The following is a 25266-nucleotide window of genomic DNA, read 5'->3' as shown; positions in this document are numbered from 1 at the left end:
TTTCTCTGTGGTGGCCCCTCCCCTATGGAACAGCCTGCCTGAGGAGGTCAGGAGAGCCCCCATGCTCCTGGCTTTCCACAAACAATGCAAAACCGAATTATTCAAAAAGGCTTTTTTCTCAGATAGGAGGGTGGTATTGTAGGGAGTGGGTCTCAGATGTTTTGCTAATGAGTTAGGAACCATAGACTTCAACATTATGTTGCCTTACATATTATCTGTTGCTTTAAATATGTACTCCTATATACTACCTGTGCTTCATGTTTTTTAATGTCAGTCCTAGAATTATGTTCTGTTTCAGCAATTCTTCAACACCATATTGGATCCTTGCTAATGCTGTCTTTGTAAACTTGTATTCATTCACTCTATAACATTGTTATTAAAATGTTCTTGACGTTCTATAGAAATACCTGCCCTTGTCCTTGCTACTGATTGTACTAATCTCACACTATGTAATCTGCCTGGAGTCTCAGTGAGAAAGGCAGACTATAAATGACGTAAATAAATAAAATAAATAAAAAATATATCATGGAGAGGTTATTCAGTACACAGCCCTTCCACAAAAGGATCCAGATCTTATCAGACAATACCACTGCCATTTTTTACATAAACAAACAGGGTGGAACAGCTTCAAGGAAACTTTGTACAGAAGCCATTCAGCTATGGGAATGGGCTGTTGCCCACAATATTACACTTTCTGCCCTACATACCACAAGAACATCCAATATCAGGGCAGATTGGCTCAGCAGAGTAGGCAGCATATACCACAAGTGGGTTCTTGCAGACAAGTACCTCCAGGAGATCTTTCAGATGTGGGGTTTCCCAGAGGTGGAGCTATTCGCAACACAGGACAATAGCAAAGCCCACAGGTTTTGTTCCAGAAGGGGCAGTGGTGTGGGGACCTTAGGAGACGCCTTCTAGATTCAGTGGATGAGAAAATTATTCTATGCATTCCCTTAATTTCCCCTAATTCACAGTCATATGCAAGATACAGTCAGACAGGACGAAGTATATCCTGGTAACTCCATTTTGGCCATGTCAGCATTGGTTCCATACACTCAAATACCTGGCCAAGGGCAATTACATTCAACTACCAACTGTCTCAGACCTAATTTCCTACAACCATACACTGCACCACCATTTGAACAGACTTCAGTTAACAGCATGGTTCTTAGAACAGCAGAATTGCAATTTTCTGACAAAGTGGCGAACATATTACTGAATGCTCGCAGGCCTTCAACGAGACGATCTTATAACCTTAAGTGGAATAGATTTGTTATCTGGGCTGACGCTAAAAATGTAGCCCTGGACACATGTCCCCTGTCCACTATCTTTGATTACTTAGTGCACTTACGGGCTTACGGCCTGGTGTCTACATCTATTAAGGTGCATGTGGGCGCCGTTTCGGCTTTTCACATAAATATTGATGGGAAGACAATTCTTTCACATTATTTGTCCAAGCTTTTTCTGAAGGGGTTGTGCAGTTTGAACCCGCCAAGAACCCCTATGGTCCCACAGTGGTCACTGTCCTTAGTTTTATCAAGGTAGATGTTGAAACCTTTTGAGGCAATCCTCTGCCTGGCACCAACCTGATCCCAGCCATTTCGGCCCCGATCCGGGCCACTACGGGCCTAAAATGGCCATTTTTGGCCATTTTGGACCCATTTCAGCCTGGCTAAGGGCCGAAATGGACAAGATCGGGGCCAAAACAGCTGAGAGTGGGTCGGTGCCGGGCTGAGGGAGCCTCCCCCGTCTGGCCCCGATGCGATCCCGGCTGTTTCGGCCCTGATCCGGGCTGGAATGGGCCCAAAATGGCTCCTTGGGAGGCTGCAGAGCAGGTAGTCAGAGTGGAAGTCTACCACATGTGTTTTGTTTTGTTTGTATAGTTCATAATGAATAAAAAGTGCGATGTGGTCTCTTGTTAAAGCTAAGGAGGATAAAAGAACTTTTTGAAGAAAGAAAGCACACGTATTTAATATATAAAAGTTTATTCATACAGGGTTAGTTCAGAAGTAATGATAACTATGGTTTGTACCAAACAAACAAGAATTGATTGGATTATATTGCTCAAAGAAAGGAAAGAGAGAGAAAAACAGAGTGTGCAAACACAAGATGTAGCATCAAACCGTACTTCTGTGTCAGAACCTATTAACTTTGCTCACTTTCTCCACATCCCAAACTTCATCTCGAATGTCCGACAGGGAAGAAGTTCTGTAGCTTGCCATTTCCCTGCTTTGTACGCAGAAAGAATCTTGACTCAGAGTGGGTTATCTGTTTGGATACGTACACCATAAAACATCTTGCTTATTTAGGATACTATTTCTAGAGCAAAGCAGGATAACATTTCTCTGACTGAGTGAGCTTCCACTGGAGGGTCCAGTCTCCAGACTTAAATGAGATTTTCCCTTCCCAGTTTTTTAAATTAATCTGGGAGAAATTCCACCTTTGTGCACTATTTTTGGCAGAATATATTGAGTGGTGGCTCTACAACGTTGTCTTTTTAGGTAAATGTCACCTGCCCATTAGTAAACGACACATCTATATTTTCTTTCTGTGATCAAAACGTTCACTGGGCATAGAAGTCTATTTATTTTGCTATTGAAATGTTCTTTTACACCCAGCCAATATAATGTTTGGTAGTAAAAGATGTCCCGTAAGGATTTTTTTAAAAAGAAATTTGATGCAGGGAAGTGAAATTTTATCATTTTCAGCAAGTTGGTGTGAACATTGGACCTTCACTGAAGAACAATTAACCTCGTTGCAGACAGATGTGTTCTTGGGCTTGGCTCCTAACCTTGTTTCTTCTTGGACTGTGCTGTTTTCCATTACAGCAGTAGTTCTCTGCTGTGGAACACATTCATCCAGGTCAGATGCTGGTCACACAAGACCAGCATCTTTCAATAAGCCAAAAAGCCCCCAGCACCAAAGAAAAGTACTGCACAGTGGAGAATCACCTCTGCAGTGGAGGAAAATGGGTACAAAGGGAAGCAAGGCTTAGAATTCGAATCGAATACCTTTATTGGCATAACAGGACATACATATGCACAGTCAGCAAGGAGACAACAACAACAACAACAACAACAACAACAAAAATCTCTTGCCCCATCACTTAAACCATTCTTCTCCTCTTCAATGCACAACAAAGAAATTTAGCCACAGACTCAGTGATCCAGCTTAGAATTCAAGCCTTAGTGTTTCTGTACTTCTGTACTTCAAGCCACACAATCAGTTTATCAGCTCTTCGTTGACCACACATACTCCAATGACTACATGGGGAGATGTCTGTATAGACTAGGCTGGAAAAAATACATCTGTGATTGAAGAAGTTGCTGCTGGTTATGGATAGTCTGGTTTACCCATGCACTCTTTCCCCCGCATGTGACAAAGGAGAGCTATATAAGTAATGTCTGTTTGAACTAACATCAGTGAAAAGTTGCTGAGCTGAATTAATCAGTGCTGTATGTGTAGATGAGCTGCGCTGCCCAAGGGCCAAACCTGTAGTGATCTTATCAATCACAGATTGCAGCCTTCCCTGTTCTTATAAAGTGGAGGAGTGATTTAATTTTTTATAAAACAGGTTGCACATGGGCAAGGGAAGCAGTATTTTCCATTGCTCTATGCTTCCATGCTTTTCTCCCAGTCTCTCTTGGATTCAAGAAGTCTACGATTGCTCCTTGTCTTAAAATCTGTTGTATGTAAGAGAGAGAGAGAGAGAGAGAGAAAGATTATGGTGTTCAACTCTTCTACCGCTAGTCTTGCAAATCAAGATTCATCTAAACTGCAGGTAGAATGTAAATTTAGTGAGGGATAGGTTTGCCACTTTGATCATTTACAGTGGGTCAGGGAGAGTCTGATTTTGCCATATCCTCAGTCAGCTCTAGCATTACAAGTCACTCAGCTGTTAAAGGGTAGGAGCTTATCTGGCTAATGGTGGCTTTGGTTTTGCTTAATTGGCCCTCTAAAACAGCTGTCCACTTTGTGCATCAGCTGATTAAGAGGAGTGCACTCTATTATCCATTTTAGAGTTTAATTAGTGTATTTGATGTACTTTATTGCCCAGTGAGCAAATGTGATGTATAAATGCCAGTAGCATACTGTGGTTTACATTACTATAACAAAATGTAAAAGATTATGATGCTGATGATGTTGAAAAACATTGCTTGTAGATTTTTTTAAAAAGTGACATAGAAAACAAAGTTTTCTAGTGAAAATTTCATGCATAACTTTAAAGGAAAAAACCAAATTAGAATGTGTCTATTTAAGTCTGTAATTTCTTTTGTGCTTTCTTGTGAAATTATTGATCCCCTCCGATTCTCTCAATTTTTGTAGACAGTAGAAGAAATTGAGGGTGTGCTAGGGCGAGACCTCTATCCAAATCTGGCAGAAGAAAGATCTCGATGGGAAAAGGAACTGGCAGGCCTGAGGGAAGAAAATGAGAACCTCACTGCGATGCTGTGCAACAAAGAAGAGGAGCTGAACAGAACCAAGGCCACCATGAATGCTATCCGAGAAGAACGGGATAGATTACGCAGAAGGGTAAGGCTTACGTAGCACACAATTCCAAGTTCTGCTACAGAAATAAGACTGACAGAATGTAGGAAGTGGTAAACAGACTCTATCCTCATTTTTAAATTCTTTTTCCCAAGGGCCTTTATCCCTGCCTCATTCGCCATTTTCTTACCCTTCTAATCCATTGGCTTCTTCTTTCAACCTCCTTCATCTCCTTGGTAGGCAACTTCCTATTATTGCTAAAGGCATCTAATCAGCCAGCTGTCATAAACAGAACTGCGAATGGGAAGGTTTGATGCTTAATTTATCTTCTTTTGGGCAGCCTAAGTATATAGCAGACTCACAGGAGCTCATATGTAAACATATCAATAGAGGATCTCCACAAGAGGAATATCAGCTTTTCCAGCGTGATACATTTTTCTTGGTTAAAAAAAGAGTCTTCGTGACTGAGTTAAAAAAAAATAGTTCTTTTAATAATTTGGGAGCCCATAATGGAATGTTCTGTTTTCATTTTCTGGTTCTTTTTTAATTAAAGTACTTACTGGTTATTTAGAATCTGAATTAGCTGAAGAGAAATTATGGAAAGAATAATAAAGGATATATAATATGTTTTAGTGCACTTTTAATAGACAGTGGATAACTGTGTGGCATAAACATCAGTGTAGGCAATTTTCCTTTTGTTTGAAAGAAAATAGATGTATTTTTCTTCTCATTTGAAGCTTTGCCCTGTATGTGAGCAGGAATGATGTGGGCTGAATTTTTCTGTATATTTTAATGACGTCCTGTGTTGTCTGAGGAGCCTGTCCTTCAGATATTTTCTGAGCGTGTGGCACTCTTCTGTATATGTCACTAGTTTGTATTATTTGCTGTTTTCATGCTTGGACAACTCTCCTTTACATTTTCAGTCAGCAAAGTTTCCCGTCAAGCACATTATAACTTGTATGTATTACTGAAAAGATTACACATGTGATCTCCTGTGTTGCATAATTAGATCACGATAGCTCAAACCTCTTTACAGGTGTGCACAATTCTTGTTCTTTTTATTTTTATACCACATTTCTCTCTCATGATTTACCAGTTACCACATCATTTGCCCCCTCCATACTTTTACAGCAGCTACCCTCTGAGGTAGATTTGGCTGAGAAATTGTGACGAGCCATTGTCAACCACAACACAGTAGGAATTCCACGACACAGTAGGAATTTGAACCCAATTGCCCCAATTCCTAGTGCTACACTCATTACACCTGCTCTCAACAAAGCTCTTGAGTGTATTTTTTGTATGTCAATCAGTTGTGTATATCAATTGTGTATGAGTCCTGTGTGTTTGTGTGAGAGAGAGAGAGGGGAGGGAGGGAGAGAGAGAGAGATCCTTGTATTCATTTTGTAAAGAATACTTTGGGGAGCATTATTATTTACATTACATTCCGGAAGGTGGTCTCTGGCTCTGGACTGGTATGGATGAGGTGGCCCCAAAGAGGTGCCTCTATGCCTTTGTGTGATTCTGCTGCCAACAGCATCAGGCTCTGGTGGCCCCTTGGAAGCTCCAGCCCTGATCAGCTTCCCTCCCCCTTCCCTACTTCAAATTCACTGCAGGCAGAGAGGTGGAACTTGGAGTGTTGCCTGTGTGTTTCTGGTAGGGGGGGTGCCACAGAAAATTCTCATTCTCCAACAACACTGCTGGCACCTGATAAGCCAGGCAGGAGACTGCTGCGTGTGGAGGGCAAGGTCGATGCCGGGAGGTGGGGAGGTGGAACAATGTCTCGGGATCCCTGGGGCTCCTCTCCCGCACGGCCAGACTGCTCTCTCTTTTGCTGTTTCCGAAGGCAGGGATGGACTTCAGGACTCTTGTGCTGGGGGTGGGATGTTGGCTTTCAGAATAGTTTCTTTCATCCAGGAAGCCATCAGTCCACCCTGGGGGCCATCATTCCATACCAGTGCATGGCTCTCAAGGCCCACCCCACATTCTCCACACATCTTTTTGATGCAATGATGTATTTCAATGGAGCTACTGCACGTCAGTGGGCATTCATGGCCCCCATCACATCCAATGGGGCTTTCAGCCTCTCCCGTTTTTCCAAAGGGTATTCTCATCATTCATTTCGGAACCTCCCCCGCCCCCCTGTGTGCCTTTATGGAGCTGCCTCTCTGGGACTTGGGGGCAGCTCCTAAGTGCTGGGGGCTGTGAATGTGACCGTTGCCAAGTCTTGCTGCCTTTCTGGTCTAACTTTTCAAGGAGGAGGTGCATGTTACTGGGAGTGGCGGTGGCAGGAAAGTTTGCAAGTGAGCAGAGCTTCAGCTGCCAGCCTGCCCCTTCTCAGAGATGGGGGTGGGAAAGCAGGAGTGTGGGCACCCTGTCTGCACCCTCATTGTAACTCCCCCTCATGAGGCACGGCTCCTCTCAAGGCAAGCGGCTCTGTCAGGGTATGGCAAGCCTGATCACGGGAACTTTCTGCCCTGTGCATCCGCTCACTGCAGGGCAGAGGAGTGGCATTGGCAGCTGGCCACAGCAAATGCACTCCGGCCTGCGGACTGGCCATGCCTTTCCCTGCCACTCGCAGTGCTCTCAACTCCTGCTGCTCTCAACTCCAGCCACCCTGTGATTGGTGGATTCAGCTCGTGTTGCCACAGCAACTACAGAGCATTCTCTCCTGGCTGCGCCTTGCTAGTCTTGCCCCCACCCTCCGGGCAGGCCATGGCTCCCTCCCCATACCCTGGGGGGGGGTCACACCCACCAACTGCTCCTCAGCGGGCCCCGGGGCCACCCCAGCCAGCTCCCCGGCAGGTCCCTCCCCTCAGGTGGGGCAGTTGCTGCGGGCCCCCTACGCCACACTTCACCTTCAAGGGGAGCCCCATGCCCCACCTGCCACTTGACCTGGCAGCCACCCCCAGCCAGGCACCCCGATGCAGGTGCAGTGACCGCGCGGGTGCGTAGTCCCCTGATGCCTGCTCCCTGGTGGAGGGGAAGGGATGGAGGTGTCAGCGGGCAGCAAGGATTGTGGCCTGTTCATTAGCTGTGCCATTGTTTGCCAATCGTGCACCTGTCATGGGGGCAGTGCAGCCATTGACGATGCTAGTGAGACTGCCAGGGAAATGGCGGAAATGGCACTCTTTGCAATGGCTGCATCACACCTTGCTGGGTTCAGCCCCTGGCGCAGCTCTTCTGCCAAAGCCCTTAAGGTGCAAATGGGCAGCACCACAGCTATGTTAGCGCGCTGCTGCAGGCCTCAGAATTGCGCTATTAATTTATTCATTTAATTTAAAGCCTTCTCCAGTATCCTCCCCTTGCCTGTCCAGCCTGCCAAGCCATCTTCTGTTGTCACAGCCTGTTGTACACATTGTCGTGCAACTTTTCCTAGCTATGCCTGTCCTTGGGCTCACAACCAGGCTTCTTTACAGACACTCTTTTTCCAATTAGGATCCAGTCTGCTTTTGATCAGGCTTCCATCCTGTATTTGTTAACTGTGAAAGATTATGCGCTAGATCCTCAGAAAAGCAGTAACAGCATAGAAGCCAAAGAGGAGAATCACATTCCTTTCCTTTCCTTCACGGCTTATAGTTCTTTCTTGGGATGTCTTTTACGTAGCTTCTGATAGAAGAATGAAGGGGTGAAAGCAAGTGAAAGAAGGTGAGGGGGAGAGAAAGGAAGAAAACATATGTAACTATGTATGAGAGTCAGTATACTGTTTTGGGGTGCAGGTTACTGGACTTCTGGAAACCATGTTGTGGTTTCCACACAGAACATTTCCTTATGATTGAAAATGGCTACATTTTAATGGTGGTGTTTTCATTTTTTCAAATTGTTGACCATCAGCATTAGAACTACTTAAGTAGGCACAGTTCCACATTATTAAACACATAATTGAAAATTATTTTGTGCCTTTTCCCTTCTTTCAAGTTTATTGGAAAATTTAAGTATTGTGATCTAAACCATATGTTAATTTGCAGTACAGACAGTTTATATCCCCCTGGAGGAGTCTTTTTATTACAGATGTCCATGTCAGCCATACTGTGTAATAGTGAACACTGGGGAGCTTATTTGCATTTGTAATACAGTCAATAGCTGCCACACAAATAAATGTTTTCTTTGACCTACTAAATATTTCATATCTGCAGCCCTGAACCAAGAGTCCCTACTACAGATTATTTCCCCAGAGGGTGAGAAAGGAGCCCTGGTAAAATTTAGCTTTGGTTCTATACAGATTAAATTGGATAGATAAAATAAGTTGAAGCTGAACAGATCAATAGGGCTGTTACTTTAGCCCAATGTCTGTAATCAAACAAAGTGCTCTCAATGGGTTTCAGAGGCTTGTTAGAGGTTTAATTAAATTAGATATTTAATGCATTCAGTTAACAGAGTGTCCTGCTTTGCAGTGCAATAACTAAGAAATGACACGTGTATGGATTTTTATTTTTCACAGGTCATTAATAAATGAGGTAATTACTTATTTCTGTAGGAAATAAGGAAACAAGCAATGTAAAGACCAGAGTAGTTTCCTGCCTTGAGAAACTGCTTCCAAAATATGCTTCCTTTTTATTTCTTTGGGTGAAAACAGCTTTTTAAATTTGGGCACTTATGTTTAAAGTAGCTCTGGCTCTATAAAGAGGAGCTTTCCAGTATGCTTGAACTGTATGCTAATCTATAGGTGTAAAATTTCTGGAAATTCTGAAGCCATGGGAATTTTTTTTCTCCTGGGAGAAGAATGGAAATTTGAGGGGAAATTGAACTTTTATGTTCAACCTAAGCTTTTGTTGATTGAATGCATGATCACTGAACGTATAAAATTGTTCTCTTTGGCATATTTATAAATATCTTTGTTTTCTACAGGAAAAAATTACAGATATATGCAGTACTTGAGAAAGAGTTGCAAAACACTTTCCCTGGGCTGGGCAAGATGCCTCCCCCCCCCATTGTCCCACATGGATCACTCAGTCCCTGGAGCGTGACTTACATTTCATAGATACAAGAAATTATCATAAGCTATTCAAATAATAATATTATGGGTCACAGTGCCTCGAAATTGGTGTTCAAGTCCAAGGTATCCCTTTATTAAAAAGTCAAATGAGAGTTATTAGTAACCAGATTTCTCCTTAATTAAACAGGCAACCCAGTCATACTGTATGTGACAATTATATTTGTTCCTTAGCTTACTGACAATGCAGTATTAACAGAATTCTTCCTTCTAAGACCATTCACTTCAATAGCTTTAGAAGGGCATAACTCTGCTTAGAATTACACTGAGAAAGCCAAAAAAAATTTCAGATATCAACTCAAAGAGCCAGTTTGGTGTACTGCTTAAGAGCAGCGGGACTCTAATCTGGAGAACCAGGTTTGATTTCCCACTCCTCGCACTTGAAGCCAGGTGGGTGACCTTGGGTCAGTCACAACTTCCTGGATTTCTCTTAGCTCCACCCACCTCACTGGGTGATTGTTGTGGGGATAACATACTTTGTAAACCACTCTGAGTGGGTGTTAAGTTGTCCTGAAGGGCAGTATATAAATCAGATGTTGTTAATATTATTATTAAAACAATTTTAGTAAAGTTTGTCTTTTACATACCTACTGATAAACTGTATTATGCACAAACTGTAGCATATACTTCTTAAGCATGGGTATAAAGCTTAAATGGGTATAAAGCAAAATAAAGTGTAACTGAAGGTACATACAGAATTTCTTAGAAGGCAGTGCAGTTTTTTCCACACCAACATACTGGCCTATGTCTATTTCCCGTTGTCATTTCATTCTGTTTGCTTCTTCTATCCATTCCATACCAGCAAGTCAAATGCCGGAGCAGCAGACAACTTCTACCTCCAGAAGACATGATTTATGTTCACAGAGTTTTACTTTACTAAGAGTTTTACATTAGATGAGTTCTTTCTTCAGAATACTTACATATTAATACATAATTTGTATGTGTATCAGTGTATACTTTCACTTTTCTTTGTACTTTGGCAACTGTGTTGCACTTCAGGGTTGTAAAAATTGATATTGGCTTGTATCCTTCCACTCTGCTCAGCTAACTGTGGGGCCTGACTCCAGGGCAAGAGACTCTTTCTCTGATGGAACAGGTTTTTCCACTGAAGGAAGACCCACACTTAACTGAGGAGTGTAGTAGGATACAGCCAGTTATTCTGCTGTACAGCTATTCTGCTGTAGTCTTGGTGTGGCTTGTCATGGTATAATGTCATCTATTTATTAATATTCATAGCCATCTCTTTTGTAGCAGTCATATGCCGTTTCCTTAAGTGCCTTGATGCAAATGAAAATAAGTGTCCATAGAGCCTAAAGAGTAGGATTTCAGTCCAGTGGTACTTTAGAGACCAACAAGATTTTCAGAGTGTAAGCTTTCGAGAGTCAGAGCTCCCTTCTTCAAACACAAGTAGAAATGGAAATCTCTGAGCCTTCATATCCCAGCCAAAGATGGAGTGTTACAAAGGAGGACGTCAGAATGTTAAGGTACAAAGCAGCTTGATTACAGCAGAAATTAGCTTCTGTATTGAGATAAGAATCTTAAGTCTCTGTTCAGCCCCGGAGGGTCCATTGTTCTGAATTTGTGAATGAACTCCATTTAAGCAATCTCAGTTTCTCTGTTTGAGGACAGCCAGTTTTAGCAATGGAATATCCTGGAAGATTAAAATGTTCTCCCACTGTTTTTGAGTGTTGTGATTTCTAATGTCAGATTTATGTGCAATAGAGCCTGAAGATATTTCTTTGTTCATAGCTGTCCAAAGACATTTGATTGGTGAGAGTGCACATATTTGTGGGATCATGTGTAGTAATGTACTACAGTTAAAGCAAGCAGCTACAAATTTTTGGCTGGGTTTGTAGCCAACTTTTATTTTCTATTAGTCAGCTGCAAAGTACAATTCCACTTCAATATCACCTCTTACAACAATTCCTAGATGAAATCAGACTTTATACTAATAGTGTCAATAACAGGGAAACAATGTCTTTAAACTTACAGGGATTAAACTTGCTATGATTAACTAAATTAATTAACACATGAAATTATTTTTATTTTTAAACTGTGATCACATCTGTACCTTTGAGTGGTTTACTCTTTTCAGATTCTTAATAGTTCATGTTGTTCAGCATTAGATGAGATACTCTGTAACATGAACATTTTCTAGTTAAATGTTTTTAATACATTTGAAAACATTTCAGACAATCCATAATTTGTTTACATTTGAGAATGTATTTATATCCCAAAATGTATAGTATTAGAGTATGTTATAAATTTTGTGTATTTGCTATAGAAAGGGACAGTATAATATCAATATATCGAATCCTTAACATGGCCAGATCTGAGGATACTTTAATCTAGAGATTTGAGCCATGAATGTGCAAGACAGATCTTTCCACAAACCTGAGAACATCCCCAGGTTTGCAGAAAAATCTGAAATCTAAAAAATAACTGAGTTAAAAACCTCTCACAATGAGAAAAGGAGTGCCTGTAGCTTTAAGAAAGTAATGCCCTCGGTGGCCACAGTTAGGAAACTACAACAGTATTGCTATCTTTCAAGCCTTATTCTCCAGTGGTATGGGAGTGGGTGAGTCTTGACTGACAGGAAGTAGCTCCTCCTCTATTGCAGGGTCGGTCGAATCATACGATCCCTTGTGGGAGGGCTCTTCCCTGGCGTGCCAGTTTTTTACCAGCCCTGCTCTGGCAGGGAGTCGAATCACTGTGCTCTCAGAGCAACGATTCCCCCCCAAAAATAAAAGAAAGAAAGAACTGAAGAAATGGGGACTTGGAAGACAGAAAGGAGGAAGAAGGGGGAAAGGAAGGGCTTGTCCCTCCCCCCCGAACCCCTCCCCCCCCCTCCGACCGAGGAGACACAGAGCAGGCGGCTCTATCCCCACAGCAGTGGCAGCAGTGGCGACAAACAGCGCAGTCTATGGGGAGGCGCGGCGCAGTGAGGGGGTCGCTGGCCTGTGCCGGGTTGTCACGGTGGCAACAGTGATACCGGCATAGCTCATTGCCAAGGGGACAACACGACAGTGAGGCTGAGCATTGGCGAGCAGGGGGAGGACAAACGAGGCACGGGCAGTGAAAAAAGAGCGCCACGGAAGCACAGGCAACAAAAATCACACAATCACGCATGCAATAGCGGCGGCAGCAACAGACCTCATCTCCCCTCTACAGGCCCGGTAAGTGTCCTTTTAGGGCGCTGGGCTTGGAAGGGAGTTGTTTGTTCACGTGTAGGAGCAATCAGGGCAGACGGTTGGGAAAGGCTGTACGTGGTCTTAATTAGGCTCACTGGCCTCTTCCTCTCACTCTCTCAATCCCTGTCTTTTGTCTCTCCCTCTCCCCATTTTCTCCCATTTGGGCGGGAAAGTAATTTGGCGGGAATGGCAGCCCAGGTGGGGATGGAAGGCCCTAAAATGGCGACCGGGAGGGCCGAGGGCCTAGACCTCTCCAGTTCTCCCGCCTCCACTCCTCCTTCGCAAGGCCTCAGTAGTCGTGGCCAGGAGGGTGGCCAGCTAGACCTCTCAGGCCCAGAGGCCAAGGACAACCTGCTGGCCTGGATTAAGTCAGAGATGAAAAAAGGTTTCAAGGAAGTGATGGATACTATCAAGGCCCAATCAAAAAGAGTCCAGTAGCACCTTTAAGACTTACCAATTTTATTGTAGCATAAGCTTTCGAGAATCAAGTTCTCTTCGTCAGATGCCTGATACAGAGACTGGTCAAATACAGAAGAGCAGGAGAGAGAAGAAGCAATTGGGGGGGAGGGGGAGGGAGCAATCAAAACATTCCTTTGCTAGTATATGTAAACATCTCCTTTTAGTGTGTGTATCAGTTGGCTTCAAAGCAGTTTGCCCTGTTAGGTTGTAGAAGCCAAACAGCTAGACTCATCAGTGAGCTACAACCCATCCTGGAAAATGATACCTCTCTCTCAGAAGCCCTGGGTGGAAGACCTTTCCTTGCCTACAGACAGCCCCCCAACCTTAAACGACTTCTCACTCACAACCATGAATCGGCCAGCAGAGTCACCAGCACAGGTACCAGGCCCTGCAACAGACCCAGATGCCAGCTCTGCCCCTATATCTACCCAGGGAATACAATTACAGGACCCAATGGCATCAACTACACTGTCTCTGGCTCTTACAGCTGCTCATCCTCCAATCTGATATATGCCCTCATGTGCCAACAATGTCCTTCTGCACTGTACATTGGACAAACCAGCCAACCTCTACGCAAAAGAATAAATGGACACAAATCTGACATTAGAAATGGAAACGTCCAGAAACCAGTGGGAGAACACTTCAATCTACCAGGACATTCCATCAAAGACTTAAAGGTCACTGTAGTTCAACAGAAACCTTTCAAAAACAAAATCCAACTGGAGGCTGCTGAACTGGAATTCATATGCAAATTTGACTCTGTCAAGCTGGGACTGAATAGGGACTATGAATGGTTATCACATTACCACAGGTAACAGATTTCCTTTACAGAGGTGGGGTCTGGGGGAGCTCAGTGGCACCTGGCGTGGGCTTTCGGGAACCACAGATCTCTTTGTCAGATGCATCTGGCAGGGAGAGCTGTGGTTATCGAAGGCCCATACTGCATTGGAATTGGATGGTCTAGCTGTTTGGCTTCTACAAACTAACAGGGCAAACTCCTTTGAAGCCAACTGATACACACACTAAAAGGAGATGTTTACATATACTAGCAAAGGAATGTTTTGATTGCTCCCTCCCCCTCCCCCCCTAATTGCCTCTTCTCTCTCCTGCTCTTCTGTATTTGACCAGTCTCTGTATCAGGCATCTGACGAAGAGAACTTGATTCTCAAAAGCTTATGCTACAATAAAATTGGTTAGTCTTAAAGGTGCTACTGGACTCTTTTTGATTTTGCTACCACAGACTAACACAGCTAACTCCTCTGCATCTATCAAGGCCCAAGACACTTCTGGAAAGAGCAGGTCTAACACAGGGCCAAAGAAGAGAACTAGGCCCTTGCTCCTCCCCACTCCCCTTTCTTCTAAAAGGAGAAAACAGGAGAGTTATTTGGAAGGCGACTCTAGCCTTTCTGAAGAGCCCCAGTCAGATTCTGATGTTTCAAAGGAGCACTCTGAGAGTGAAGGGGGAACTTTCAGAAGAACAGGAGGGAACAGGAGAGGTAATTCAAACCAGACTCTTCCCTCAGGAAGTCTATTCCAAACTACTCCCTAAAGTCCTGAGGACACTAGAACTGGCCCAGATGGGCACGGGGAAAGAGGAAGCAGACCCTGCCTTTCCACAAGGTTTAGAGAGAATACTTCCTAAAGTGGGGAGTACCCAGACTGGAGTACCTCTGCCAGCAATTTTCCATAGTATTCTGAAGGCAGAGTGGGAGAACCCAGCCAAACCTAAGGTGGTTCAATCTGTGTTTAACAAGTTTTACTCCTTAGCTCCAGAGGCTACAAGAAAGATCAAGCTTCTGGTAGTCGATGACCCGGTTACTAGTCTAGCCACTACATCAGTACTACCGATGGATGCAGAAGGACTGCCCAAGGATCCTTCAGATAAGAAAATTGAGCAGACACTTCGCAGGAACTTCGAGGCTTCAGCTGCCTCTCTTAGAGCCTCAGCCACCGGGTCCCTCTTCGCAAGAGCAGCATTCACTTGGGCTTCCAAGCTGGCGACTGCGGGCAGAGAGGTACCAAAGGAAATCAAGAAAGAGGTAAAGAAGATTGCATTGGTGTTGGCCTTCGCAGCAGACACTACCCTTGATTCGTTCCAGATGTCATCTAGGGCAATGGGATTCAACGGCGCAGCAAGGAGGAATACCTGGCTGAGAAACTGGGACGTAGACCATCAGGCTCGGAGCAAGGTAGCAGCAATACCATTCACAGGAGCCAGATTATTCGGGGAAGCCTTGGACAAGTATCTGGTGGAGGATACAGAGAAGAAGAGGGTTCTCCCATCAAAGAAGAGGGATACGAAATCTAAGGACAGACGCTTCTTTCGTGACTCCAAGCGTCCCAGCAGGCAAAGTGCATCTAGACCTTACAAGAGCAGGTGGCAACCAAGACCCCGGAGTGACGACAGGACTTTCTCCTTTTGAAAGACGGGTCAGCAGACCAAAGGCCAGAAGAAGGCCCATCAAACATGACTATCCTCAAACGACAACCATGCAGATCGGGGGCCGACTTCAGGAATTCTCAGAACAGTGGCAAAAAAAATGGTGACAGACAGATGGGTGTTAGAGACAGTATTCAAGGGCTGCTCACTAGAATTCCAGACGAGACCCCCAAATCGTGTGGTTCGCATACAACGGAACTCCAGGGAGATGAAACATCTGCAGATTCAGGAAGCAATCCTACACCTTCTAGCTATCAAGGCAATAGAACCTGTTCCTACACCTCACTGGAACAAGGGAGTGTATTCGGTGTTCTTCATTGTTCCAAAGAAGAACGGGGATGTCGGGGCCTTATTGGATCTGCGCTGGCTGAATCAGTTCATTGCTTCACGCCAGTTCAAGATGGAGACTTTGAGGTCCATTATTGGAGCCATACAGAAAGAGGACTTCCTGGCCTCCATAGATCTATTCGACGCCTATCTGCATATTCCAATCAGGGAGACTCTCAGAAGATACCTCCGCTTTGCATACAGTGGAGAACATCACCAATACAAGGCTCTTCCTTTTGGCCTCAAGGCCTCACCCAGGGTGTTCACGAAGGTGTTAGTGACCTTGATAGCTGCTCTCAGGCTACAAGGGGTCTCCCTGTTTCCATATCTGGACGACATCCTTATAAAGGCCCCCTCCCAGACTCAAGGGGAGAAGGCCATTCAGACGACTATATCGTGCTTAAAGGATCATGGATTCATGATCAACAAGAAGAAGAGCACTCTCTCTGTATTGTCGAAGGCTTTCACGGCCGGAGGACGATGGTTGTTGCAGGTTTTCCGGGCTGTATTGCCGTGGTCTTGGCATTGTAGTTCCTGACGTTTCGCCAGCAGCTGTGGCTGGCATCTTCAGAGGTGTAGCACCAAAAGACAGAGATCTCTCAGTGTCACAGTGTGGAAAAGATGTTGGCAGGTCATTTGTATCTACTCAGGAGGGGTGGGGTTGAGCTGAGTCATCCTGTAAGAGTTTCCCAGGGTGTGGAATGCTAATGGCGGGAGGCTTCACTGTATCCTGTATCTTTTGCATATGGATTGGTGCTTGATGTGCTAATCTTCTCTGCAGGGCTATTGTCAAGTATAGAGTGTTTTGTTAGCCTGGTGTTTTTCAGAACTGGAAACCATGCTCTGTTCATTCTTAAGGTTTCTTCTTTCTTGTTGAAGTTTTGCTTATGCTTGTGAATTTCAATGGCTTCCCTGTGCAGTCTGACAAAGTAGCTGGAAGTGTTGTCCAGTATTTTGGTGTCCTGCAATAAGATACTGTGCCCTGTTTGAGTTAGGCTATGTTCAGCCACTGCTGATTTTTCAGGTTGTCCAAGTCTGCAGTGTCTTTCGTGTTCTTTTATTCTTGTCTGGATGCTACTCTTTGTGGTCCCGATGTAAACTTGTCCACAGCTGCAGGGTATACGGTATACTCCTGCAGAGGTGAGGGAGAAGTAAGGACAAGGGTCACAAGGCATCGTTCCAAACAGTGTCTCGATGGATAGTGTCGGCCATTACTAAGGCCTATGCTCTGGCCAGGGTGGATTGTCCACTGGGGGTCAGTGCTCACTCCACACACTCTCAGGCCGCTTCATCAGCGCTTATCAGGGGTGTGCCGCTTGTTAACATCTGCAAAGTGGCTATGTGGTCGTCTGCTGACATGTTTGTCAGGCATTATGCTATGGATGTTAATGCAGGACAAGATGTTGCTGTGGCCAAGGCTGTCCTTGTTTTCATAACAATACACTTGAAGGTTTTGCTCCAATGATGGAGAATGAAACTCTGTATGTGTATATACGTATATAGTTTATTGAACAACTTTGATGTTTTTTGTACAAGTTATTTATCTTGTGCTACTATTTTGGTACATAATAAAATTGAGTTGGATTTCACCCCACCTTCCTTATTGCGTGAAGCTTGGTACTCTCCCATGTGTGGAGGCACAGAAGAACTCGATAAACGTAAGTTACAGGTATGTTAACCCTGTTTTTGCTGACATCAGCTAAGTTAGGTGTAGGACTGATTTTCCCAGGATAGATACTATTCTTCTTTTCAATAACTGCTTTTCTTTGTTTTTTGGTGCCTCATTTTCATCTCAAATTTGATTTAACTCCTTCGGTCAAGACTGCATGTATCTTCAGTCTCTGTCTTCCCTTTCCAGCCCATACACACTGATTTTGAATGTTCCACTGGGCTTTTCTTGGTTTTGAAACTTTGCCATCTTTATTCAATCACTGCTCTGGTGCACTGGGGATCTCTCACTGTTAAAGTTGAGGTCCTGTTCATTTGTTATATATATGTTATAAAGAAATCTGTTACTTCAGGGAGAAGGTATGAAGTGAGCAACAGTGGGAGAAAAAAAATGGCATTCAGGGCTGTGGCATAACATAACTTCAGGGGAAAAGCTGGACATGATGTCAGTCCTCTCTAGGAATTGCTGAAAACACTATAGTTTTACAGTCCTATGGTCTATGGTTTTTCAGTCCTATGTAGGAATTGCTAAAAACGCTGTGGTTTTATCATAGAGTTTCTGACAATTCCTAGAGAGGATTAATGACACACCGCTGCCCCCAGCTCCTTCTTATTGCCAGACAATGTATTGTCCCAGCCACAGGATCTGCCCTTGGAAAGAGTAGGTGCTTTCACGCCTGAGACTGTTAATGGAGCAAGGTGGGTTTTTTTCTCCAGAACAAACTGACTGAATCGATACAGATACTAATTTAGCTAGTTTGACATCACGTGAACACATAAAGGGCCTTATATGAAATCTATTGCAGTTATTTCCACCTTTTCTTTTTTTGTGTATCCAACAAAGGCCTCATTCAGTAACTAAACTGTGTACAAATCAATCATTCAATTTCCTACAATTTCTGCCCTCCATATACACATTCTTTTTCTTCTTAAGTATCCATTAAATATTAACTTCAGAGTAAGATATTCATATGGACAGATTGCTTTCAAGAAATATGTCCCTTATGTAAAACAAATCTACAGTAGATCTAGGAGTTCTTTTGTAGCAGCCAAAGGGTCATTAGAAACTTTTATATCAGATGTTTTAAAATACCAGTTTTTAACAATGCAGAATCATTAACAACATTCTAAAGAAGAACTTGGCTGCTGCCATTGATATTTTTGATCAGGCTATTTCAAAGGCAAGCAGATTATTTTTATATCTTATTGCAGGTTCGAGAACTACAGACACGTTTACAAAGTGTCCAGGCAACTGGCCCATCAAGCCCAGGTCGTCTCACTCCAGCCAACCGTCCCATTAATCCCAGCACTGGAGAATTGAGCACAAGTAGCAGCAGTAATGACATTCCCATTGCCAAGGTGAGCCCGTGTACATTGCTACAGTGCCTCTCATTATCTGGAAAAAGCAGCCTTTGCTGTGTGCAGCTGCTGTACAGGCATCCAATTAACTGGGAAGTATCAGCTGGAGCGTCAGGGGAATTTTCAAGGATCCTGAGTGAGCCCACAAACTCAAGCTGCAGAGAGAGATAAAGTACTAAGGATGTTAAACCTCTTTTAGTCACAACATAGATGCCAGTTTATATTAATCAGTTGAATGTAGCATCTTCCAACATAGCAAATGTATGAAGAAGGGGAGCATTTTGTATAGCTGTGCAGAAGCTGTACATGGTACCTGAATATACTAATTCTTGTGTGTGCTTTTGTGTTTTGCTGTTTCTAGATTGCTGAGCGAGTAAAACTCTCAAAGACAAGGTCAGAGTCTTCCACATCAGACCGCCCTGTCCTGGGATCAGAAATCAGCAGCATAGGAGTGAGTGTTGATAATCGTTATTGAGAAGGGGGGCAGAGATCAGTGGCAAAGAACACCCTTTCCATGCTGAGGCCCATAATTCAGACCTTGGTATCGCCAGAGAAAATACCTTAATTTACAGTGCAATCTTAAGTAGAGTTACTCCAGTCTAAGCCCATTGACTTCAATGGGCCTGGACTGGAGTTAACTGCTTAGGATTGCACTGTTAGTATGTTTAAATACTTCCTTTGGCCTTAACAGGCCTCAAAGGCAGTTTAAATGCCTCCTTTGGACTTGACAGGCCTCAAAGGCAATTTAAAGATTGATACATGAAGTCCAAAAGAACAATAATAAGAGCCAATTAAAAACCAACATCAAATTAAAACTGCCAAGCCAGCCAATACATAAAACATGCAAAGCACGGCAAGGTCCATACTCAAGATTTAGCTCAAAGGATTTCTGGTTTTTTTAAAGAAGGCTTTTACTTGCTCTGGAAGGCCTGTGGAGAAGAGATCCAAATTGTGGGAGCAACAATTGTAAAAGCCCTCCTCTTGATCCCAGCCCACTTCACCTCAGACAAGGCTGGTTCCTACAGGAAGACACCATTCATAGGTCTCAGATTTATATGGGAAACTGTTTCGAGTCATAGTGCACATTATTGAAGTAGCTAGACAAATTATTTAGCTGCTTATAAGGGTAGCTGTGTATGTATTTTAGTAATGTGATGCTAGCGGATAGTCACGATTATATGAAGTTTTACACCGACAAAATCTGTCTTCATCTTGCATGGAACATAAATTCTACTCACAGAGTAAAGTATAAAGATTAAGAAAACGTGCATATATTCACTTTGCATAATTCTGTTTTCAAGAGGAATTAACCAGAACTTTTTTCATCCTTCAAGATAGGGATGCCAGCATTGTACTAAGTCTTGTACTTGGCATGATCGAGTGTATTCAAAGCCATACATTCTATATCAATGTGGCAGAATTATATCGCCATCTTTTACCGACAAAAATTACGTTATTATAGGGATTCAGTTTGTAAAAATATGAGTAACCATACCCACATTGCCAGTTTTAAACTACCGAATTCTATTTGTTACCAGTAGGGTTGCCGGTCCCCCACTGGGGGCGGGGGATACCCCACTCCCACCCTCCACCCCCGCTCCCACTTACCTGGCCAGTAGAGGAGGCATGGGCCTCACAGGTGTGCTTCCAGGCCTCACAGGTGCAGCAGAGGCCCATTCCAGGCCCATTCCAGGCCTGATCCGGGTCATTTTGGGCCTAATTTGGCCCAATTCGGGCCTGAAACAGCCCAAATCAGGCTGCTGCCGGGTGGGGGAGTGCTCCCCCGTGCTGCAGCAGCCCATTCTAGGCCATTTGGGGCCTGATTTCAGCCCAATTTGGGCCGGAAACAGCCCAGATTAGGCTGCTGCCAGTCAGGGGAGTGCTCCCCCATGCGTCAGCAGCCCATTCCAGGTCGATTCAGGCCCTGATCCAGGCCACTTCAGGACCGATTCAGCTCAATTTGGGCTCAAAATGGCCTGGATCGGGCTGCTGCCGGGTGGGGGAGTGCTCCCCCGCGCCACAGCAGCCCTTTCCAGGCCAATTTGGGCCTGATCTAGGCCTATTTGGCCCGATTCAGGCCAAATCAGGCCCTCTGTGGAGCATGGGAGCAGTCCTGGGGTGGCCACTGCCTATGTGATAATGTTACTTCCCGGAAGTGACATTATTGCACAGCCCCGAAGGCCCGCACGAAGGAGACACCCAAAAGGTAAGTACTGGGGCCCCCACCTCCCAGTGGGAGTACAGGGGGACCTGGCTACCCTAGTTATCAGTGATCCTGTGGACAAGGCTTTATTTACAGTGACAGTGCCATTGATGAAACAATAAACAACCTTTGGGATTAAAAATAAAACATGAACACATCAGAATAGCTGTACAGGATCAGACCAATAGCTCATCATCCAGAATGCTGTTTCACAGTGGTCAGCCAGATGCCCCCAGAACACCCATAAGTGTGGGACATAGGACCAAATCTTCCCCGTCATTGCCCTCCCAGTGCTGGTATTCTCATATTATGAATATGGCCATTGATGGACATGATGGGCATTGATGGACACCCTACAAGAATCTGTCCGAGCCCCTTTTAAAACCAAGTAAACTAGTAGCCAACACTTCATCCTGCAGCCATGAATTGTGCAAGCCAATCCCTATGAGTGAAGAAGCATACGTCCTTTTGTCTGTCTTAAATTTGTACTGCCTATCAACTTCACTAAGTGCTCTGAGTTCTAGTATTATGGGGGACAAAGGGTTATTCATTAGACTTTAAAATTAGAGGATTTACACTTTTAATTACAAGAATATACATTTGAATGTCTGGAGTAGTAGTTCAGTGTAAATCTTTAATAACTATGTTTCACATTTTTAATAATAAAATATAAGAAGCAGCAACACATCTATACCTGGTCATCAGGGGTTTTTGTTACTTTGAAAGTTCTACACTTTTCCAAGAGTCAGTTTGATTAAAAAACATTGCTTATCAAAAACTGTAAATGCTTTAAGGGACTGTGGGAAAGAGGGATTGTATCCTATAATGTGTAAATTGGTATTTGGAACTTGATCATTTTGTAAATGTGAAAGAAGCAGGTATCTTCCTGATTATTTTCTTTCCTATAGGTACAATTGGTTCTACTGTATCATCTTTTGTCATTGGGTATGTTTGTCAGACTGTTGACAAGTAGCAACAAAGAATGTTCACAGTCTTATGGTCATTCCTCTTCTGTTCACTTGTTCCTTTTTACTTTTCACCTCAGAATCACTAGAAGGAAGGGAACGAATATTGGCCATGACACTGTGCTGTACATTTAAAGTAGAAATTCACTAACTATATGCTGCAGTTATGCAACACAGCTCCAGCTACACATGACAGTAGAGAGAAATTCTGAAGGCACAGTAAGCAGTTCACTAGAGTCTGCCTTAAGAGTTGAGGCCAGCTCATTTGGTCACAAAAAAATCTCATCTTCAAATGAGGATTTCTGTAGTTACTAGTTAGTGGCCTGTAGCATCTGAAGGGTTGCACAGCAGGGACTAAAGGTTCTACTCTGCTTGTAATGGTGACTTCCCTTTCAGCCCAAGTCTCTGTGTGATTCTCTGCTGCTACTCATCCACCACCCTGTGTGGTATAGAGGAATAGAACTGCATGAGATAAGGGTTTCTAACCACCTAATTGCAGGTATCAAGCAGCGTGGCTGAACATCTAGCCCATTCCCTTCAGGACTGTTCCAACATCCAAGAAATTTTCCAGACACTCTACTCACATGGGTCTGCTATCTCTGAAAGCAAAATCCGAGAATTTGAGGTAGAAACTGAACGATTAAACAGGTAACATTAGAAATTTCGTATGCAAATGTATTCCCTTAGATGGAGTTATTGTTTTATTTGTTTTCAGGAATGGGAGGACTTAACTGAATTATTATAGGACAAATGTAACCCATAAGTCTTGCTTGCTAAGATATGCAAATATAGGAACCATTTGAAACCTGGCTTTCGGTGCACACATTTTTTGAGTAACAGTTGGGTGTATTGCTTTTTCTTTGCCAACATTTTGCAAATGTATGCAGACATGGCCTTGACTTGCAGGGAATCATTCCACATCTGAAAAAAATATCATGACAATCAGCTCTTGCTTTTGGTTGATTAACTTGATTTGTTATCCCCATCATTTTGATTTCTGTGAATTATTTTATGCCAGCTGCATATAAATGCAGGGAAGATGATGATGAAAAGGAGAACTTAACCTGAATTAATGGCTTTCTTTCAACACGATAATTTAGTCATCAGCATTAAGTCATATAGTGATTTGTTAAGATTTGCATATTATTCTACAGGACCTGGCAACAGCTGCTGTTTGTCTCTTGAGAAACCTGAAATACAGTTTTCAAAGCTGATTTGTATAGATCAGTATGGTTATTTTAGCAGAGATAAATATGTACTTCTAGTGTCTTTGTACTACTTTTGTGCTGGTAATCAAAACAATATGTTTTGCCTAAATATGAATAATCCCTGAGCTATCATTTCCTCTCTTATCTTCCTTTTTTTGTTTGAACCAAGAGATATAACATCTTTTTTAAAAAATCCTGGGCCATCTTAGGAATTTTGTCATAGTTTGTAATGACTGTTTACTAGTACAGTAATTTTCTGGTGGGAGTTTGGTTGCTGGATAGATGTGATTTTGGAACATAAGAGAAGTACGAGACTCCAGTCTGATTACTAGACAGTAAGAGCCTGGTAGACTGCAGTAATATGTTTGCAGAGATTCTGTTCTCAGGCATCTGTTATAAATCTGTGGAGTTCTGAGAATTGAAGTTCATAGAAGCAATTTATTCCACCTTCTGCTTCTTAGTAGTCTCACATGCCCCCTTAAAAAGCCATCCCTGAGGATTGGGGGACCATCTGAAATAATATGCCTTGTGATGAAGATGGCTGCATCAAGAAAAGTTTACTGTTCACTAAAGTGGGGAGAGGGACAGTTTTGACCTGTTCCCCCTTATTGATATTGCTGTCCTCTGCTTTTGGGCCTCAGCACTGGTTTTGTCAAGGGAAGAGCCTCGCTTCTCTCTGTAGTTTCAGTTCAAGAGGAGGGGTATGGGGTTTTCAGCACCCACAGCAGCCTCCTTTTGCTGACCTCTACCCTGGACTGTCAGGAGCCCCCACATGGCTGGCACATTTAAAGAGAACACAGCAAACTGTGGTCCTAGCTCCTCACAAGAACTCCTCCTTGCAAGAACTCTCACTTTTCCTGAGTTGCCAAAGGCCCACTCAACCACCATGATTCTCCCCAGCTTCCTCCTTAGCCACTGATTGGCTAATGAGTCAGTGGTGCCTCAAAAATCTGTGTATGAATGCAAGCTGAATGAAAACCACTAATAGACTAATACAAAACTGCGTATAAGCCAACTTCCATGAAAGCGATTCCTCCCCCACCCCCAGCCCATCTCAGGTCCCTGTTCACAGATGCTCTTGTTTTAAATCGGTTCAGTAGTTCTTTGGTCCTGGTAGTGCTTCATGTGATAAGTGTGCTTTTGCTACAAGACTATAGTCCATGGATGCAGTTGGGGACCTGATTCTTTCCCCTCCCCCACTTTTGATATCAGCCTTCTTCTTACCCCTTGTTCCTGCTTTTGAAACAATTTTATACTTAAGGCAATTTCAAAATCAACATCTAGTGTGGCATGGGGTACAGTGGTTTATGAGAGAAAAACCAACTCATGCACATACCTGAAACTAGTCTTGAAATTTCCGCTAACATCATGAACAACCCAGAGGATGAGTTAGATACATGTTTGTTTTTTCACATAAAACACTACTGGGGCCAAGGAACTACTGAACCAAAGCCAGCATAGTGTGGTGGTTAAGGTGTTGGATAAGGATCTGGGAGACCCAGGTCCAAATCCCCACTCTGCCATGGAAGCTTGCCGGGTGCCCTTGGGCCAGTCATACACTCTCAGCCTAACCAAAAATAGGAGACAAAGCAGAATCAAACATTGTAGGAAAATTTGGACTAGGATTACAAAATGAAGCAGGAGAGTAACTAATAGAACTGCCAGACCTATTTTTAAAAAAAAAGAATCTGTGAGCTAGGACCTGAGGTGTGATAGTAAAGGAGGGAATTACTTCCATGGAAGTTGGCCCTATAAGCAACTTCATATCAATTTCTTGATTGCTTTTATTCAGCTTGTTTAATGATGAGAGTTTTCCATATGACCTTGCACAAAGAGTTGACATTATCTCTCTCTTCTGTGCAAATGATAGATAACAAAATGCTTCAAGCCAGATTATCTTTGACATTCTAATCAGGAACCACTTGAGAAACATTCAAGGCAAGTAAGACTGCCGCAACTTCTACAGGA

The 25266-nt window shown here is 43.4% G+C and overlaps 1 protein-coding gene across 2 annotated transcripts in view; it reads left to right on the top strand.

The window, feature by feature from the left end:
• The window catches only part of MCC (MCC regulator of WNT signaling pathway), a 301701-nt gene that overhangs the window by 231797 nt on the left and 44638 nt on the right, over window positions 1–25266 (top strand). For both annotated transcript variants that reach the window (XM_054987477.1, XM_054987478.1), the window contains 4 exons: window positions 4327–4533; window positions 18776–18922; window positions 19284–19373; window positions 22590–22738. In XM_054987477.1, coding sequence (XP_054843452.1) covers window positions 4327–4533; window positions 18776–18922; window positions 19284–19373; window positions 22590–22738 — 593 coding nt within the window. The remainder of the gene's footprint in view (window positions 1–4326; window positions 4534–18775; window positions 18923–19283; window positions 19374–22589; window positions 22739–25266) is intronic.

This window comes from Eublepharis macularius, chromosome 8, assembly GCF_028583425.1.
Source record: "Eublepharis macularius isolate TG4126 chromosome 8, MPM_Emac_v1.0, whole genome shotgun sequence".
Taxonomy (NCBI): Eukaryota; Metazoa; Chordata; class Lepidosauria; order Squamata; family Eublepharidae; genus Eublepharis; species Eublepharis macularius.
This window is presented reverse-complemented; position numbering and strand designations above follow the sequence as displayed.